This window comes from Dasypus novemcinctus, chromosome 5, assembly GCF_030445035.2.
Source record: "Dasypus novemcinctus isolate mDasNov1 chromosome 5, mDasNov1.1.hap2, whole genome shotgun sequence".
Lineage (NCBI taxonomy): Eukaryota > Metazoa > Chordata > Mammalia > Cingulata > Dasypodidae > Dasypus > Dasypus novemcinctus.
This window is the reverse complement of record NC_080677.1, coordinates 82,987,495-83,008,289: the sequence shown is the minus strand read 5'-3', so window position 1 is coordinate 83,008,289 and position 20,795 is coordinate 82,987,495. Positions and strand designations below refer to the sequence as shown.

General features: G+C 41.9%; 1 protein-coding gene across 1 annotated transcript in view; it reads left to right on the top strand.

Moving 5' to 3' along the window:
- The window catches only part of LAMB1 (laminin subunit beta 1), a 74,652-nt gene that overhangs the window by 39,807 nt on the left and 14,050 nt on the right, over nt 1–20,795 (top strand). The window contains exons 21-27 of the mRNA XM_058297162.1: nt 857–1,020; nt 2,073–2,297; nt 3,286–3,500; nt 4,224–4,320; nt 14,851–15,220; nt 17,452–17,636; nt 18,735–18,976. Coding sequence (XP_058153145.1) covers nt 857–1,020; nt 2,073–2,297; nt 3,286–3,500; nt 4,224–4,320; nt 14,851–15,220; nt 17,452–17,636; nt 18,735–18,976 — 1,498 coding nt within the window. The remainder of the gene's footprint in view (nt 1–856; nt 1,021–2,072; nt 2,298–3,285; nt 3,501–4,223; nt 4,321–14,850; nt 15,221–17,451; nt 17,637–18,734; nt 18,977–20,795) is intronic.

Genomic DNA, 20,795 nt, shown 5'->3' with positions numbered 1-20,795 from the left:
AAAGAAAAACTAAATTGAAAGTGTTTATACCCAAGTTCAGGGCCTAATTCCACTCCTGCCTTGTTTGGTAAACTTGGACAAGCTAGCTCACCTCTCTGAAAAATCCAGTATTCTGTTAATAGATAAGTAGTTTCAATTAGATCTCCAGAATTCTTCAAACTCTTATATTAAGGAAATAATCAAAGCCTAATTACTGATCATCTTGAGAAACAGCATGACAGAGTAAAAAAAAATTCCTTGCTAGACCAAGAAGCTGAATTCACATCCTGGTTCATTATTAACTAGTTGTGTGAGCTTTGAAAATAATTTGACTTTCATGGATTCCTTATCTGTAAAGGGAGGAGATTGAACCTGTTGCTTTGTAGGGGTTGAAAAATAGTATCCCTCCTCCCTGCCCAAGTGTGTAACCACCTGAGGGACAGACCCAGGTGGCAGGTCGTGGCTTTAGATCTGTAGTCACCATGGATTTAACACATCACACGTCCCCATCACAGGCAGAGTCTGACAACTACAGGCCATTGCCACAAGAACAGGCACCTTAATGCAAAGGGGGAGCAGACAAGATTGGTCACGTCAGGCTGATAGCACAAGAAAAGGCAAATGTGGAACATCTTTCCCGGGAGAGGAGTGGGTGGGGGCCACTCATGCAGTGGTTCTACAAGTGCGACCCGCAGACCAGCAGGATCAGCTGCCACTGAATCAGAAACTCTGGGGGAATAGCCCAGCAATTTGCATTTTAGCAAAACTCACAGGTGTTTCTGATGGGAGCTAACGTTTGAGAAACGTTCCTAGGACTTGCTCGTAACAGGCTTACAACTGCGGCTCATGGTTCTTTTTCCTCTGCAATCGACTGTAGGTGCTTGGCTGGTTACTATGGTGACCCCATCATTGGGTCTGGAGATCACTGCCGCCCTTGCCCTTGCCCAGATGGTCCTGACAGTGGGCGCCAGTTCGCCAGCAGCTGTTATCAAGAGCCTGTCTCTTTACAGCTTGCGTGTGTCTGTAATCCTGGATACATTGGTAAATACTGTGCATGGTCTTGGAGGCAAAGGGGAGAAAAGCTGTCTTTGTGAGGTAGTTACTAATGAAGAAAAAGGACGAAGAGCTAGCCAATTTAGTTTCATTCCTGTTATCTTTAGTTGAAAGGTAAGGCAATCTGAAATAGAAAAAGTATTCTTTTTCTACATGTCATGTGGGGTAAAGGCAATTCTTGAGTGTCTATGATAATAATGCTACAATAGATATAGTAAAATAGGGCAGGATAGTAAGCCCATGCAAATCCACCTGCAAAGCCCTACGAAATTCTTTACCTATTACTAAATGGTAGAAAGACTAATTTACATGTTGTTTCTCCCTTTCCTTTTCCAACTCATATCAAAAGTGTCTCAACATAGTAAAGTAACCAAAAGGTGGACAGAAAGAAGAAAAGAACATCATCCCAGGAGTGAGCAGATAGCTGAATCTACCAGAGCTAGCTAGATCCTTTGTTGTGTATTGTCAACGCTCATGAGTTTAGCTATTTGCGAAAATAAAGTCCTTTTTATTTTATCCTTTATGCTATTCTTTCAGATACTTGTGCTTCTCTGTAGCTCAGGAAATATTTGCATGTGACTTTGGATTCCTTGGAAAGGAAAATTGGTCATCATTAAAGACCACATTTTTCAGGTTGCTCATGAAGGAACAGTGATTTTTCAGTTTAATCCCTGGGTTAGGATTTTAGCATCAAGCTAAGCTTTATACTTTCAGGTCATTCTTCAGCTCTTAATCTGTTCCATCTCTGTTATTAGAAGCAAAATGCCAGGTACTAGAACTCTTAACGCCAACTGCCCATGCCATACTGTGGCCTCTGGGACAACTCTGGAAGCGTGCGAGACCACGGAATGCGTCTCTGCTTCCCGACTAAAAACCTGTCCTTCCCCTTCAGATGTGATCGTCCCAGGCTTTGTGAATAGTGCAGCAAAGGAGTGCACCCCTGCCTTGGTTGGATCTCTCTCTAGGCAGGAATGTCCGTTGACTGTGGCGTTCTCAGTCCACAAGCTAAAAGTGGTGTGCTTGGTTTTATTGGGCAACAGGCTCCAGATGCGATGATTGTGCCTCGGGCTTCTTCGGCAATCCTTCAGATGTTGGGGGGACGTGCCAGCCTTGCCAGTGTAACCACAACATTGACACAACAGACCCACAAGCCTGTGATGAGGAGACCGGAAGGTGCCTCAGGTGCCTGTACCACACGGAAGGGGAGCACTGCCAGCACTGCCAGCTTGGGTACTATGGAGACGCCCTCCAGCAGGACTGCAGAAGTAAGATGCAGAGTCCTTGGGCCTGTTCTTTGGGATGGTTTCCACTTCATCACCAGGGGAATGTACCCTTCATGTATTTCATTTGGGAAGAGTCTGAACACTTGTACAGAGAGATAAAACTTCTCTCTCAACAAAAGAAATGTGAGACTGACTTTTTTCTTTACACCCTCATTTTCCAGCAGGGCCAAAATCTCAAAATCTGGCTCAGTGCCTGGGAGAGATTCCTGGAGGAAAAACCGTGTAGCAGTTGCCACAGTACATGGCATCCAAATAGAGTGTATTTAGGTTCTGCCTGTGAATTTGCTGATAGGAGGAAACTCAGATCCTAGATACCTACTTTGGGCCATAAGCTTTTCTAATGCCCTTGATAGAGCAGAGGCTTCCAGGTCAAGGGGAAGAAAGAAGTGACGTCTCTAAAATCTTTTTTTTGCTCCTTCTCTCTTATCAAGAGATCAGCCAGTGTTTCCTGTTCCTGTTGCTGCAAAGCCCCCAGACCCCCGTCTCTGGTTATAAAAACACGCCTGGGATGTTGAACACCAGCAGGACTGGATTCCTTAAAGCCTCACCAGCTTAAAGGGCTTCTTCCCGCTGTGTCCAACATTTTCGTTACTGCCTTCCCCTTCAAGAATTCTCATTTTAAAATATCTCACTTCCCACTGGCATCGTTCTTTCTCTCTAGTCAAATCCTAAGGGTTTAAAATGATTCACCAGCAGCTTATTAAATCTGTGTGTTTTGAAAATACCGTGTCATTGTGCAGATAAGCCTGGGAAATGTCAGAGCTATGTTGTACGTCATAAGGACTTCAGAAGAACAATAATTTTAATACTTTTTTTTAATCTCCTCCCTTCCTTTCCCTACTAGTTTGCCTTTCAGGGTCAGGATCACAAGAGGGGACTTAGCAGTTCAGACGCAGCTAAGTTTTGTATCTTCTGTCTACAGCGTGTGAGTGTGAATACAAGAAAATCTCCTCATATTTCTCTTTTACAGAGTGTGTCTGCAATTACCTGGGCACTGTGCAGAAGCACTGTAATGGCTCTGACTGCCAGTGTGACGAGACTACTGGCCAATGTCTGTGTCTTCCTAATGTGATCGGGCAGAACTGTGACCACTGTGCGACCAACACCTGGCACCTGGCCAGCGGGATGGGGTGTGACCCCTGCAACTGCGATGCTGCTCATTCCTTCGGGCCATCCTGTAACGAGGTGAGGGGCTGAGGCCGTTATGGTGTGAGAAGAGATAACGTACCTTCATGAGCCCAGATGACTGCTAGCCTACTCGGTGGCTTTGCCCCGATTAGGGAAAAGCATCCTCTCCTGGCGGACACAGCCCTGCTTGGCCAGCTCAGCGTGGGCTGGTTTTCAGCCCACCCTTGTCCGCTTGGCTGGGGCTACATAACCATGCACAGAGGCCCTGTCTGACCCATCCAAAGTATTTCAATCTATTGTCCCAGCTGCAGATGCAGACTCGCATTAGAATGGGAAAGGCCGTGGTGTTTCTTTTTGACACCAGTCCACTGAATCGGCTTCTTCCTTAGCTACACAGCTTGAAAGGAACCAAATAGCCATGTCCATCATTGTAAAAAGCATCGTTGTTTCCTGACACCTAAGAATTAAGTGCTCCCTAAGTCAGGTGAGTCAAAGCTGGCCTAGGATTGTTCCTGGTTTGTGAGGATAAGGTAAGGAAGCATGGAAATGAAGTGTGATGTGCTACGGATCTTTCCAGCCCCTTTTGCGGGGCAGCAGTTAGGAGATACCGGGAGGAAGTGCCTAAAGTCAAAATAAGGTTCCTTTTACCTGGTTGAGACGTGGGGGCCTTCTCAGGTAAAGCAGCTTAGCCCTCTTCTCCTAACTGGCTCTTGAAAGGGGAAAAGGAAAACCGGCTTCTGCCTGAAGTCTGCTTGACCGAGGTGTGTTTTCTGGCTGCAGTTCACAGGGCAGTGCCAGTGCATGCCTGGGTTTGGAGGCCGCACCTGCAGCGAGTGCCAGGAGCTCTTCTGGGGAGACCCCGACGTGGAGTGCCGAGGTGAGGCTGCGCCACCCGGGATTCATCAGAGTGCAGGGAACAGGTGTGCGCAAGGGCGCTTTATAAACTCTTAAGTGCAGTCGTCCAGGTCGACTTGTCTATTAAACCTGTTTCATCACAAATAAAATTCCTTTTCCTTGCTTAAAAAAGCAGAAAGCCTAGTTCTGGAAAAGCACAGGTAGTTAACAGTGGATGTACTCACCCCACCAGCCCCATTCCCCAAGGACAACATCCACCCGTCTCTGCACGTGCACACACGTGCACACACCACAAATACACTTTAAAATGTTTTTGAAACCAAAAGGGGCTCATGGTAACCGTGTTTCTGTTGGTGGAATTCTTCTGCATTGAACAGTGTCTTGTGGCCGGCATCCTCAGCAGCACATGGTAAATGGTGATTCTCGTGAGATCATTTGACTCCAGCCTCTCAGGTAGACCAGGCTGACAGTTAGCATCCCCGCGGTGAGAAGTGGAGGGTGATGTGGAGATCGGGTCTGCATGCAAAGGGGCATGTGGTCGGAGCTCCCGGTCTGTTAAATGTACTCTGAATAAAACTCAGCTTCTCACTTGGGCTTATGATAAAATATGGCTGTGAGGGAAACCCTGACATTATCTTAATAACAAAAATTGATTAAAGTCATGTGAACCATAATGGATATGTAATCTTAGTGCTCTTTTACTATCTAGACCTGCCCAGTTATTTTTCACATCTGAAAGTGGAAGCCTTTATGGAAAAGATTTAACAGGCTGTTTCTACTGTTTTCCTATTGTTTCTCACCTACTTGGTTTTTTCCCCCTCTGTTTTTCATTTAGAACTATAGATAAATATCTTCCATGGTTTCTTATTTGCTCTCTGATATATCTTCTTTGAAGCAATGATGAAATCATAGGTCCTTGTTGGGCTTTAAATAAAAAATAACTTTTTGCTTATAGCAAGAAATAATACAGGTCTCCAAGTTCCCACCTTGCTTGGTATCCCCTATAAAAGGCCAGAAGCCTTGACACTATTGTTGCTTCAGAGTCTAAACTCATTTGCTCCTTAACAGCAGGAAAACTTCAGAGGCGAAGACCAGAAAAAATTGTGTATGGTTTGTTCTTGTAAAGTGACGCTTAGCCAGAAGGGTTTGTATCAGGAGTTTAGATTACATTAAGGCTTGTTTCAGGGAAGGGATGTTTCATCATTCAGTCCAGCTGTGGTTCTTAATGGGCTCTGACTTTTCCTAGCCACTTCCATTCAAAAGTGCATTTATTAAAAAAAAAAAAGAGAGAGAGAAAGAAAGTGCATATCATCCAGGGGCCAGTGACTCCAAGGTGTTCCTGGAAAGGAAAACCTGCTTGAATCCTGGTTTCTCCAGGGCTCTAATCACCATTCTGTTAAATTGCTCCATCTTAGAATGTTCCAAGGGCCTGATTTTTCTCCAGATAATGGTTCTATCATTGCTTATCACTGATTCTATCAGCATGTGTCATTGGCAAAATAGCTTTGGCTGCCAAAGCTTTCTGACCTTTTGCTCCACTTAGCTTTGTTAGTATGAAAAGCCTGGTACCCGGAGTCAGAGTCAATCAGAATTGTTCATTTTAGGACTCAGAATTTTACCCCTGGTCCTTTCATCCTTTCTTTAAACTTTTGGCTCCAAATTTGTCCGAGGAATTGTGGCTTTTATAGGAACAGTGTCAAGTTGTTTGGGTCACAAGTTAGATCCTCTTTTAGAGGATCTTTATAGAGAGTGAGATCCATGTCATCAATGTCCACCAACTTTTTTTGTTCCTTTTATGTGAAAGAAAGTCTGCCTGTTACATAAAAAGCTGACAATTAAGAAAAACAAATAAACAATACAAAACAAAAACTAAGTATCCTGCAAAGAAACAGTGTGATATAGGGAGAATGTGTAGAAACAGGACATGTGCGACATCTTTCCTTTGGAATTTCTTTTTTTTTTTTTTTTAATTTAATCATATAAGTTTCATTTATGAAGGAACTGTAAGGATGGTCTGGATTTGTGACTGGCTCCTTATGCTCACTCGATCCCAGTGGCTCAAGCATAGCAGAAGGTGGCTAAACAAGGGGGTCCCATAGAGAGCATAGGTTCCAGAGCCAGCCTGTCTGTGTTCTGATGGAGCAACACTAATGGATTTGAATGAGCAAGTTTCTCCTGATCTCTCCCCAGGCAACACACTCCTTCCTTTTTTCTCAGTTTGGTGTGAATCTTTCCAGTCCTCTGTGCTTGCATGTACATGTATTGTACATATACATATGTATTTTACAAAATATAGTCATGCAGGATCTGCTTTTTTTTTTTTTTAAGATTTATTTTGTGTATTTATTCCCCCCACCTTTGTTGTTTGTGCTCACTGCCTGCTCTCTATGTCCATTTGCTGTGCACCCTCTGTGTCTACTCGTCGCCTTTTTAGGAGGTACTGGGAACCAAACCTGGGGCCTCCCATGTGGGAGAGAAGCACTCAGTCACTTAAGCCACCTCAGCTCCCTGCTTTGTTGTGTCTCTCGTTGTCTTTCCTCCTTGTGTCTCCTTGTTGCATCAGCTCATCACGCCTGCTGTCACGCCAACTCTCTGTCTTGCTCATCTTCTCCAGGAGGCACCAGGAATAGAACCCAGGACCTCTCGTGGTAGGTGGGAGCTCATTTGCTTGAGCTACATCCACTTCCTAGGATCTGCTATGTTTTTAACTAAATATTTCAGACTTTTCTGTACTTGTGACTTTAACATTATAACCTGAGTCTTCATATCCTTTCAGCCCAACTACAGCAAGTAAAATTTGGTTTCAAGTCCCTTGATGGTATGATAAGCTTCTCTGAGAATGTGGGCTCAAGTTAAAAAGAATTAAAAATGCTCCTGGAGATACTGTCAGGTTCTAGATATAGGGGTTCCATACTCTCCCTGCTTTCCTACTAAATTGCCATCTCTCCAACCCCATCTTTAGACTTTTTCTGGGGATCAGAAAACTCTTCCCCTAAAGGATAAGAGTATCTGACCTAGTCGTTAACTTCGGCAGTTAAAAGTTATGAAATCTTGTGTTACTGCTTTGAGACTGTGAAGTTCTGCCCCATGTCTCCTTTGTTCCTGCACTGGCCGAGCTGGAGGTGTTTGGAATTGAGGTGAAGCATTAGGGATCATTGCAGCCCAGGAGGCTGAAGGCCCTGCAGAGCTCAGAGGAGGCTTCCAGAGGATGTGTTGCGCCCAGATACTTTTGACACCAATGTGGGAGGCCCCTAACCTACAAAGCCCCCAGAGAGAGTGAATCAAGTGAGTTAACAGTGGAGTTCTGCCAGCCACAGGGTGTGTGCAGGCGGGATGGCAGCAGGAGCAGGTCCGGCACTGGTGAGGGCAGGGGCAAAAACGCAGAAGATGGCAAAGTTCAGGTGCTCCTTGTAGTCAAAAGTGGAAATGAGAGAATGACAACTTGAAGGGACCAGGTCCAGAGAGCAGCAGGGACAAGCGGAGGTGTCATCCCAAATTAATGGGGAATTGTAGGGGGGGGGGGGATGTAAACTCAAAGACCGTAATTGCCAAGTATTTTTTTTCCAAATATTTCTTTAATTTTAGGTCTTTTTTTTTCAGTTGAAATGGTTTGCTGGAGGGCACAGATTTAGTCTTTCTGGTGTCATCTAGAAATGCCTTCAATATGCTCATAGAAAGACTTAAGTCATAGCTAAATATGCTCCTTATGGGGGAAAAAATGTAGTTACGCAAAAGACAAATGTGTTGAACCTTGACCTTGCAAATTGTTGAATGATCCCATTGTCCACATGGGTTAGGGCTCTTGGCCAGTCATGCCAGATCTGAACAAATCCATCACTGTGTTGGGATGGAGAAAGAATCTCATCCACCCACATCTGAACGTGGTGGAGAAAACTTCAACTTGGAGCGCTGCATCGTGCCCCCAGGAGTCGAAGGGTCAGCCCGAGGAATCATTCTGTTGATTTGGAGATAGCAGAGGGAAGGGAAGTTTCCACTGGGGGTCCCTGGCCTTTGGAAAAGGCCAGTCTCTTTAAACCCAAGCAATGGGAACAGTGGGGCATGTCATGCCTGTTTCTTTTTTTTTTTAGTAGAACACAAAGTGTGTTCCCCTGCATTGACCTTTAGAATACTTTTGTATACCTGTCTCAGGTTGATATTTCTTTCACAGTCACACCTTATTCTTTGTTCCCAGTGCGACTTAGGAAATCAGACTTTGTTTGATTCTTTAGAGAACCACAAATATTCTTGTTTACAGAGTAAATTCTTGTGTTATAGAACCCTGACAATGTGTGTCCCCTAAAGTGGTGGGCTAAACTAAGGGCAGGCAAACTGCAGTCCATGGACTAAATCCAGTCCATTGCCTGTGGTGGTGAATACCATTTTACTGGAACACTGCAACTCTCATTTGCTTTATATATTGTCTTTGGCAGCTTTCTGGTGGTTTTGACAGAGACTACATGGCCTGCAAAACCTAAATTATTTACCATCTGAGTATTTACAGAAAAAGTTTGCCAACCCTGGGCTAGTCAGCCAGCTTGTTTCTCTAGGTGAAATCATATCTGTCCTCCAACATTCATTCCAAAATTAAAGTTCTATGACTGAAGCAAAAAAAAGGTGAGAGGTGAGGGAGAGGTAGGAGAGAGTATCAATAAATAGAAAAATCACATTTAAGAGATAAAAAGTATTTAAATTTTCCTCAACTTATAGTGAAACAGGAGCCCCCAAGTAAAGTATCAGTAAGCCTCTTGACAAATATTATTGCAAATTTTAGAGACCATGTTACTTTGTGGCAAGGTCCATGGCAGATGAAAATAAACCCAGTTTGTTACCTGATTTTCTGTAGTTAAGAATACAGCACTTAGTCTGTTCCAAGGCAAATTTAAATTTGACAAGGAAAGATGGATGCCCAACAATGGGCATTGGTGCATGGTGGCAGGGGACATACAAAGCAGAAAAGGGCAGATACCTGAATGAGAGGCACTTTATAGGCCATTCGGAGAAAGTACCAGTAGCAGAAACGGGAAACAAGTGGTGCAGACCTTTTCAGTTATCAGAGTGGGCAAGATCAGGAAGAAGTGGAGTTCTTAGGGAAGACTTCAAAGGAAAGGCTAAACACAGCTCTAGGAGCCATTTATGGAGTACCGCTGTATGAGGAACATTGGCATATTATATACATATTCTTAATTTGATCTTTATAAAAAAACAACCTATGAGGATAATATCATCAATTCAGAGTTGACCAAGCTCATCCTCGGAGAGGTTAAGTGATATGCTCAAAGGCAAACCACTAGCAAAGGCAGACGTGGGCTCTGAGGTCAGGCCTGTGTGACCCAGCATCCCTGCTCCTCCACAGGCCTGGCAGGCCCTCGATGGCAGCTGGTTTTTAGACAGCAGGAATCCCTGTCCTGGCTAAAGGACAATAAGGACAGCACATAGGGGCAAGGCTACGAGAAGGACCCTCAGGAAATAGTCCTAACTGGAGAGTCATGGGAGATTTGGTCTCAAAGTACAATGGAACCGCTGAAGGTGGACCTTATTCAGTGGGCAGAGGAGGTCTGGAGGCCAAGAGGAAAGAATATAAAGAAAGCAGGAAAGTTATGTCTATCTGACAAATAGGGACACAGGCTAATAGTTCCCTTCTGGCAGTGAATTGCTAATGTTTTCCTAAGGGCCTCCATATCTATGAAATGGGCATAATATTCATCATATACCTGTCTTTTAGGGATCTCTCTCTCTCTCTTTTTTTAAGACTTTTTAATATTTATGACCGTTCTGGGTTTATAGAAAAATTGAGCCGAAAGCACACAGTTCCCTCTTCCCTTGTCCTACAGTTTCCCCTATTATTAGCATCTTGCATTGGATGTTAATTCATACATTGTTCTTGCTAAAGTCCATTAGGGTTCACTTTTTGTGTTGTATAATTCTATGGGTTTTGACAAATGCATGTCACATATTTGCCGTTACAGAATCATGCAGAATAATTTCACTGCTCTAAAAATGCTGTGTTTCCCCTATTCGTCCCTCCCGACTTCACCTCCTTCCCTGCCCCCAGGAATTCCTGATAACCACTGATGTTTTTACTGTCACTATAGTTTTACCTTTTCCAGAATGTCATGTAGTTGGAATCACACAGTATGTATCCTCTTCAGTCTGGCTTCTTTCACTCAGCAACATGCATTTAAGGTTCCTTCATGTCTTTTAATGGCTAGAGAGCTCATTTCTTTTTATTCCATTGTATAGATATACCACAACTTGTTTATTCACCTTTTGAAGGACATCTTTGCTTCCAATTTTTGACAATCATCAATAAAGCTGCTATAAACATTCAGAATCTGTTTTGAATCATGTGAAAACTTTGTAAAAATAGAGGAAACCTACTGACCACAGAGAATGTGTTTATAGACAAAAGTGGAGATCTTAGGGTTCATTATAAAGGATTACGGTCTCGTTTTAAAAATGCTATTCCTCATCTTCATGACTTGTTCATCTTAATTATCAGGCAACCATTTACCCTATATGCACTCTCTTGCTTTCCAAGAGTAAGTTTTGATCGCCTGCCCAATCATCCCATTTCTTAAAGCAACATTGTGCTATAACCCCCCTTGTATTCTATCTTCCTCTCTTAGGAGCGCAGAAAAACCACGGGACCTCATCAGCTACAACCTGTACTGTTAGTTTATAATTTTTAGATTCCGTTGGAAGAGTGGGATGATTGGAAAATCTCTTTGATAATTTTAATGTCTGAAGTTTTAACTCATCAGCCTTTCTACTCCAGCCACACAAGGAAGGGAGTTTCACTGGAAATGCACTCAGGGAGGTTTTGTCTTTAACAAGTCTGTAAATCTGGGCCTCCTCGTGCTTGCCTCCTGGGTGACCCCTTTAGAGAAGCAGTTCTGGAAACTCAATAGCAGGGAAGGAAGCACCTGTCTGCAGAAGCTTTCACGATTTCCGAGCTTCAGTTTGAAATAAAAACCTGCTGGGTTTTAAAGTAGTCATTTGGTGCCCTTCCAAAGAAAGTTCAAGATTTACTTTTTCAGTGATAAAACTGTAATCCAACCAACTGTGAAATGTGACTATTTCCTTTTCAATTGGAGGAAAGGAAGAGTGGTCAGTTCAGCTGAGCTGGTTTTCTTCCTTTGGAAAGACCAAAGCCTCGTGGCCCTTCAAAAAGTTTGCCCAGGTTAAACTGTCATCGCCCAGATAAGGACGAAAGTCTTAACATGAGTGTGTTTGCTTTTTAAATCCTATAGTGCAGGGCCAGTATTTTCCCCTCAAAGATGCCCATGACAGAATAAGAGCAAGCCGTGCCATTAGCACTGAAATAAATGAAAAATTAGACAATATTTTTTAACATTTGGTGTTTGTACACCTCTCTTGGTCCAAGCGTGAAGCCTGACAAATTCTATCTAGTATCGAGCTAAAGGATACTTTTGCATTATCTATGGGAAATAAATCATTTTCCAAGCAAACTGAAAGCCGTTCCTCCAGGAGACAGGTCAAGAAGGCACAGACATACTGGCTGCCTTCCATAGTGGCCCCCCAAGGGGCCACTCACTCTGACCTGTCGGGGACCCTCCAGGCAGGAGCACACAAAGTAGTCTAGTTGACTACAAATGGCATCATGTGTTCCTCTGCTCACGTAGGTCCTTAGGTTTGCATATCAGCTTGTATTGCTGAATTTACAAAGCCCTGACTCTGCTCCAGGTCTACCCTTTGAGGGTTTAAAAAGGGAAAAATAGAATAAAACTGCATACAGTGGAGGGCTGGAACAGCTAGGAAAATAACACAAGCAGGTTTCTTCCGAGTGGGGGTCTGGGAACCATCAACATCAGCATCACCTGGGAACTTTGTGGAAACGCAAACTCCCTGACGCCACCCCAGCCTTCTTCAGAATCTGGGAGTAAGGGAGACAGCCATCTATTTCCATGGATTCTCTAGGTGATTCTGATATATGCCCAGCTTTGAGAGCTGCCCTCACATAGATGACCCAGGTGGAAGATAACTAATGACATGGAAATGACATGGAAATCCATTCCTAAAGTAGGAACAACAAACATCTTTTGGGTACAGCATTATGTAAGTTCTTCTCATCCTCAATCTCAGAATATGATTAAGGTACTTGGTTTCCAAAGCCTTTCCTGGTTTTTTATTGTTTCATTTTTTTTTTCATCTGGGTGTTGCTAGGTATTCCACTATAAAAAGACCCCTCGAGCAAATGAGTTTGGGATACAACTGGGTAAAAACAAAGTGAAACACGTTTTTTCTTAAGGAATTCTGAGTCTGTAACATGCTAATGTGTGTGTTGAATTTTCAAGAGAAGGGCATAGAATACAGCAGAATTTCCCAAACTTATTGATCATGGAGCCCTTTTTCAAGCAGCAACTCCTAGAACCAGTCTGTGAAACAGAAAGTTATCCACACCTCATGTCAGCCACTTTCTGGGAAAATGACACATGCCCATAGTGCCTGGAAAGAAAAATGATCTATTAGAAACACAGCTGATTTTTAAAAATCCAAGGCACAAAGGAAATGAAATGTCTCTAAATCTCAAAGGTAGAGGACAAGAATATTCAAAATTTCAAAATTTTTGAATAATCATGATATTGGCAAATATTTAAAAGTAAATATAAGGCCATGGCAACTCGTTTTCTTTTTCCTTTATCCAGTAGAAAAGTGATCAAACAACACTCTAGGCAGGAGACCACCAGGCACTTGCACAGACCCAGAAAGTGATGGTAATAACTATCATTTATTGGAGGCTTACAACAGGTCAGACATTCTTCTGAGCACTTTGTAACAGCGATTTCATCCTCAAAGCAATCTTATAAGGTAGATAAAAGCATTCCCCTTTTTTTTTTTTTTACAGAGGCAGAAACCAAAACTCAGTTTCCTAACTGCTCAGGGTCATGTAGGGTATGAGAAGACAGGATTTCAATCCAGGCAGCCTAATTCCAGAGCTTGTGCTCTTATCCCCAGTGCTGCCCCCCCACAAATAGGGTGTACAGTGGTTGGTGAATGAAGGCAATGAGAAGATTAACAATACAAGGCAGGATGTAGTAAGAGCTGAATGAATGATGTAGGTTACAACACACCTCTGTGGATTGAGAGAAGAGGTGTGGTGAGCAACTCTTAGGACCATCAGTGAAACTGATTCTGAAAGATATTACTTTTAGAAAGTCTGTCAGGGGCAATTGCAGCTGTTGACCCAAGGTTTTATAAAGGTATCTCAGAGTATTGAGTTTCTCGTGCTTTGCCACAGTTGACTTGAAAGCTTAGGAGGATTCTTTCCTTTTATGTGACTGTCCCTTGCATGCCTGTGCCACAAATGAGCTTAGGATCAAATGACCTGAGGGCCTTTTCAGCAAAGACTGTGCCCTCTCATTACAAGTTAGCCCTCTACTAGAAGCTGAGAATGGAAAAACGGTTCAAGAGGTGTCCCTTAGAGTCTTCAGTCTATTTAGAGAAATAAGATGAGATGTTTGGGCTTGTTATCTACCCCAGCCTTTCCCCAGAAGTGATCTACGACTAGAGATAAGATGCATGTACAGGCCTTTTGCAATTCCAGCACTATACAAATACTGTGAAATGTCAAAATGATTTGGTAACCTGAGACTCGGGAATCTGAACCAGGGTTCAATGACACGGGTACTGTTGTAAGTAACATCAGACACAGCTGTTAGCCAAGAATACTGATTTTTACCCTCTACCACTGGGCTCTTCATAAGATGCCAACCCATCTGAGGCAGTGAGAGGTGGGACCAAATGGCTCCAAGCTTCCCTTCTATCACACCTGCCATTTTTGAGCCTGTGATTTTGTAGTGCTGAGGGGCATTATCACGAAAGCAGGCACCCACAAATTAGATTATACTTAGTTGAAAGTCAGTAAAGTAGATACTTTAGCATCTTGTGACTTTTTTCTGAGTAAGTTTTCTTTATCAAGTTATCGCATCTCACCAAGCATTCGCTCTTCTGTTTTGTAACCCAGGTAGGGTCAGGTACCTATAGGAGCTGCTCATTAATCTCATTGGGATATGCACCTGAATTGTCTATACTGATGTAATCTGTGGGAAAGTCAAGGTAAAAAGGAGGCAGAGGCAGGCCATGGCAGGACAGAGGTGAAGAGCACAGCCTCTGGAATTGCAAAGTACTGAATTAGAATCCTGCTTTGCCATTTCCTTGAAAGTCATGTAATCTCTCCCAACCTCAGTTTCCACATCTGTACAATAGAGATTATTCTAACATCTATCCAACAGGGTGACTGTGAGGGTTAAATGAAATGATGCAGATAAAGCACTAGACAGTGCCCAGCACATAGTTTCAATAACTGTTAGCTGTCGTTCCTATTACTGTTATTACGAAATTGTTAAGAAGTGGTTAGCAGGAGCCGAGAGACTGCATGCACTGTAGGAAGCCGCTGCAGGTTCTCCATGAGCCTTTGGTAAGTGTCGTTGACACCTTCACACTCTGACACTGACTGAGGATTCTAAATGCCAGTCTCGTCACTGAGCCTTGTGATCCAGCAGGTCAGCAAGCAATGCCCTTTCCCTTCTAGCTTGTGACTGTGACCCCAGGGGCATTGAGACGCCGCAGTGTGACCAGTCCACGGGCCAGTGTGTCTGCGTTGAGGGCGTCGAGGGTCCACGCTGTGACAAGTGCACTCGAGGGTACTCGGGGGTCTTCCCTGACTGCACGCCCTGCCACCAGTGCTTTGCTCTTTGGGATGTGATCATCGCTGAGTTGACCAACAGGACCTACAAATTCCTGGAGAAAGCCAAGACCTTAAAGATCAGCGGTGTGATTGGGCCTTACCGGGAGACTGTGGACTCAGTGGAGAAGAAAGTCAGTGAAATCAAGGACATCCTGGCCCAGAGCCCAGCAACAGAGCCATTGAAAAACATTGGGAATCTCTTCGAGGAAGCAGAGTAAGTAGTTACTAAGCCAGAGTAACAATTCACAATTTTTTTTTAACCTTATGAATAAGCAGCAGAAGTTTCCTGGTTTGATGCTGACTAGTTTTCTTTCTGTCACAAGGCTTGCTTAGTCCTGTGAGTGAAAACAGAATCGGGGCCATTTAATTCTGACAGTCCTTACTCTGGGTATTTGAGTGAGTGAACACTTACTTGCTCATCACTGATGACAATTCTGGACACCGCCGTATAGAATCTGTGTATGTTGTACTCAGTGTTCCTCTTTGTCAAGAATGCTCGAGGCAGTGGAGCACAGCGGATTTAGAGATAGAAGAGCCGAATCAAGTCTCAGCTCTACTGTTTGTGCTAGGCTTGTGAACTTTGATAACTTGCTTAATTCCTAAGCCTTCATTTTCTCTCCTGTGCAGAGGGGATGGGAGAAAGGATATTTAACGTGGATCAATAATGCATTTAATGAGGAGTTTTACCTCATTAAAAAAAGTAAAGTTGGGAAGTGGATGTGGCTCAAGCGGTTGAGCTCCCAACTCCCACACGGAGGTCCCAGGTTTGGTTCCCAGAGCCTCCTGAAAAAAACAATCAACAAGGAAAACAAACGAAAAAACCATCTCAGGAAGCCAACGTGGCTCAGTGGTTGAGCGCCAGCTTCCCGCATATCCACATATGAGATCCCTGTTCAATTCTTGGCCTCCCGTACCTAAAATAAAAAAAAGACTAAAGTTCAGCTAGGCCTCTTAATATGCAGTGATCACGAGTTTTGGAAGACAGTGGTCTGTGTGCATGCCCATTAAAGAAGCAATTCTTAGCCTGGTTCTTATCCACCTCTGAGAGAATGAAAAAAGCTGGCATCCTCTGAGAGTCTGCCAGAAGAGATTACATTTCTGAAACAGCTCTATTGCTACCCTCACTTTCCATTTAACTAGATAGATTGTAATCATCTCAGGAAAATGAGTTTCTTCAACACAACACCCATGGACGTATGTTTTAGGGTCCAAAGTGGCCTTTAAAAAAAATACACAATATTACATTGGATGTTTTTAAAATTATAACATTTTTATGAGAGCTGGAAAGAAATGAAAGCCTTCCATGAATGAACAAATAAGTAAAAGCAAAGCCCTAGAAAAGTAAATCATGTATATTATAATATCCCCAGAAAAAAAAAAACATTGGGTTTTTAAAAGGTAATTTAATCTAGCAAATCAAATATCCAGGTAAGTACCTTTTTCTTTGAATTGAGTCATTATATTATCTCAGCCTTAAATATCATTTTTCTAATGGCCTCTAACTTTTCAAGATCTCCAGATTTTCCTGGTTTTTTAATACTGATTGTTATATCCCTAAGAAGACAATTATATTCCATTAGGTGAACCAGTAATAAACAGAGCTAAGGTCTTCTCAAATATTACTTTCTTTATGATTATATCAATACTAAGTAAAGATAGACATGTTGTGTGTGTATTTACACACTTTACATAGTAATGTACAAATAAATGTCTAAAATACAACTTTGGTGATATTGAAGATACAGAACAAAATGCAGTTGCGTTTAGATACCAAATGAAATACTGTACAAGCTAAACATCTGATATTTCACTCTCAGTAGATACTACCTTCTTTCTTACAGAAAATAAAAGGGTTGTATGATGGAAAAATGAGGCTCCTTTAGTGAAACCTTACTTGAAGGGGAATCTATGAAAGGCCGATTTTGATGTCATCCTGACATCTTCGTGGTAGCATGTAGGGCTTCATCTCTCTACATGTTCCATCTTGCAAGAGATCCCTGAGGCTCAGAGAAGAAAAGTTTTGACAGGTAGCAGAGAGGTTCAATTCTATAGTAGAGTTGTTTATGTCCACTGAGTTTGTGCGGTTATGTGGCTTGAAGCTATTCATGAAGGAGATGGCACTCCACACTCTGTCCTAATGTGCATATTTCAGCAGAGACATGTAATCCATCAAATGGTGCCTCTTCCACACAACAGCTGGGTGGTATGTCTGTGTTTTCCTTCAGTCCTTGAAGAAAGAAAATTGTTAGATTTAATATAATCTCTTACTATAAGGAGAATAAAACTGGAACTTAGACATGAATTGCTACAGATTAATGAATTGGTTTGAAGTTACAGAGAATAGTGGATATAGTATTAGTACAAAATGTAAAAATGAGAGTTTAAAATGTAAAATTCCTACTTGATGTTTATTTTACATAGGTAAACTTACCCTTCTCTTTATAGGAAGCTAACCAAAGATGTTACAGAAAAGATGGCTCATATAGAAGTAAAATTATCTGACACAGCTTCACAAAGCAACAGCACAGCCAGAGAATTGGAGTCTCTGCAGATAGAAGCAGAAAACCTAGACAAAACAGTGAAAGAACTTGCTGAACAATTGGAATTCATAAAAAATTCAGATATTCGGGGTGAGCATTTTTGTGCAAATATTCAAATCTGGACAATGGATTTTTACTATTTAAGCTTTAAGTTTTTTTTTTTTAATTAGAGCAGTTGTAGGTTTACAGAAGAATCATGCATAAAGTACAGTTTCCAAATGCCAAACCCCCACCCCCCACCCCATACACACACAGTTTTCTCTATTAAAATTTTCCATTAGTGTGGTGCCTCTGTTACAGTTGAAACAATATGTCTAACATTTTAATACAGTACTTTTAGGAAAAAAATTAACTGCTTTCTAATTTTTAAACTTTTTTCATAGAGTCTCTGGCACAAAAAAGAATTGAAATCCTCATTTTACAAATGTGAGAATTGGGTCACAGAGACACTAACATAGCAAAGGTCCCACTTTTTCCTGATTTTTCAGTTAGTGGTTTAGCCTCTGGGTTTTTCTTGGAAGAGGGCCCTTTTGAATAGTTTGGGAATTAAGTCAATACTTCTGAAAATCTTTTTACATTCAAGAATGCTGCTTTGGTCAGAAAATAACTTTTGTAAATCCTTCATTTTTTAATATGGTAGGCAAAATATAGGACCCTACCCCCTCAAAAACAAAACAAAAACAAAAAAACAGAAATATGTCTACTCATAGTATTGTGCACAATCACCTTTTAAAAAACTATTATTTAAGTCCTTGAAGGCAAACCATATTAGGCTGTTTTATGTACATATTGCTAGCCATTTGAGTACCTCTAAATAGTTAGATGACTGAAAAACAGGGAAAAGGGCATCTGGATACATTATCTTCAGGCTGCCTGACACCACCAGTTTGGAAGAACTAGATGTGTTTGGCTGAGTATAGAAACAAGATTTGCATGATCGACTTCAGTTTTCTTTTCTCATACAGATGTTTGACATCCTCTAGTCCCAGACTCAGTGCTAAGGGGACAAAATATATTCATTAATCATGAGAAGAAAATTATACTTCTTCATAAATATTTTCTTTCTTGGATTTTAAAGCAAAACCAAACAGTAAATTCAGGGCCGGGAGACACCAAATATGGATATTGCTTGGTGAGGAGATCAAGTACAATGGGATTAACTGTGGGCAATTTGATTTCATGTCATAGGCGCCTTGGATAGCATTACCAAGTATTTCCAGATGTCTCTCGCGGCAGAGGAGAGGGTAAATGCCTCTACCACAGATTTCAACAGCACCGTGGAGCAGTCGGCTCTCATGCGTGAGAGAGTAGAAGATTTGATGTTGGAGCAAGAGTCCCAGTTCAGGGAAAAACAAGAGGAACAGTCTCGCCTTCTCGATGAACTGGCAGGCAAGCTACAAAGTCTAGACCTTTCGGTGGCAGCTGAAATGGTAAGGTTTGAGGGGTTGGTCTCGTTGCTATGATGCTTTAGGAGGAAAAACATCCTGATTTGTCTTGACTATTGTTCACTTTGCAAATGAATCAGCATAACTGAAACTCTCAGGCTTAGGTCTCTGGACCACAGTGTGGGATATCCTTGACCAAGCCAGGTTCAAAAACATAGCACATGTGTTTCCAACTTTCTCTTCTAGCTGTTTCTCTATGGTAAAATATGTCTGCTTTCCCACACTGTTATATTGACTGAGTGGCTTTTTATTTAAACTTGATCCTTTTTAAAACGTGGACATTTCTTTTTCACTTTGTTCTGATTCAGAGTGCAAAGTCCATCTCAGCGTAGGAATTCAGAATAATTCTGGGAAAGAACTTCTGAAGAAAAAAAAGAACTAAAGAAAGCAAAGGAGCTTTTTTCATGGGTGTTAGCTAAAATGTTCCTTTGTTCTAGTAACTTTACCTGGTGAACATTAACCATGAGACCAGCCTAGAAAGCAGATTCATTTCTCAGAAGCTTTTAAAGAGTAACCCCGAAGCCAAATGAAATTGAGTAGTGAGATTAATGAAAATCAAGCAGAAGGCAAAAAAAAAACCAAAGTGCACTTATTTCCTCCTCCTGCTTCCTTATTGTTTTTCGTGGAAGGGTACCTATCTGAGAGAATTTGGAAGGTGATTTTTTTGTAGATTAAGTTGTGTTCTCTCAGCCTAAAAACACAGAGGAACAGTAAAAGAAGGGAAAGGTGCACTGGATACTGTGAAAAGCTCAAATTTCAATACTGTTTGTCTTAGTGATACTTCTCTCTCTGCCTCTACTGCTCTCCCCATCCCCTCACCACACTTTTTCTGAAATAAAGACCATGTCCTGTATTGTGACCAACCTTATTGATGCCTACAAGGTTGTATATTCATTATCTCTTGAAACTTTACAGCATCTGGTAGAAATGGGGAGTAAGAGCTCCTGTCACCATTTAATAGAAAGGAAAATAGAGGCCCGGAGTAATGTCTAAATTATACCTAACAGTAGGTAAAATTGTTGGACAGGAAGTGCCAGGTCTCAATTCTTTCCTTTCAGTACTGATTCCCTCCTCACAAATCCTAATGAAAATCAGTAATCACAAACAAAACCTCTGCAAACTAAAATGAGAGGCAGCTAAGCATGCTAGCTGATTTTTGCTTTTCAACAGAAGGCATCTTGTGAATGAATGGCAGGTGGGGTGGGGTACCTCTGCCACATGAATGTGTGCCCTTTCCAGTGCTTCTTTTTTCCACCTAGGAGTAGTCAGCTTCTTCAGTTCTCTTATGTTATAGTTGTTAATTATCCTACGAATTCTCCCCTTAGAGACTCCATTTTGCCATTTTGTTGTGTAGAGATAGATTTTTTGTCCCTTTGTGTTTATCAGGTACCTTCAGTCCTGTTTATTTGTGTATAGTTAGCTAGAACATGCTGTTTTCTTCCCAAACCCCTGTCTGTTGAAACAAAACAGATCTAGTGTGCTGTCAGATTGTTTTAAAAAGTACCCCTAAGGGAGGCCTTATACTCTTCTTAAAACCAATGTCCTCCTGTTTCTCCTGCAACACAGAGGAGAAACTTTATTTTCTGAAGCTTTTTAAGTACTATGAATGCTAGGAACCAGATATCTGAAGGACTGTTACTTTCTTTGAGATAATGAACTTATACAGATCTTCAAATTATAGAGTTGATGATAGCTATTCAAAAAAATTGTTTTTTCCTTCTTAAAAGCTGTTGTTTTCCTTGATTGGGAGTATTCTGTTAACTGCTTTTCACTGCAGTAAACCCTTTGCTTCTTTTCAGTATGG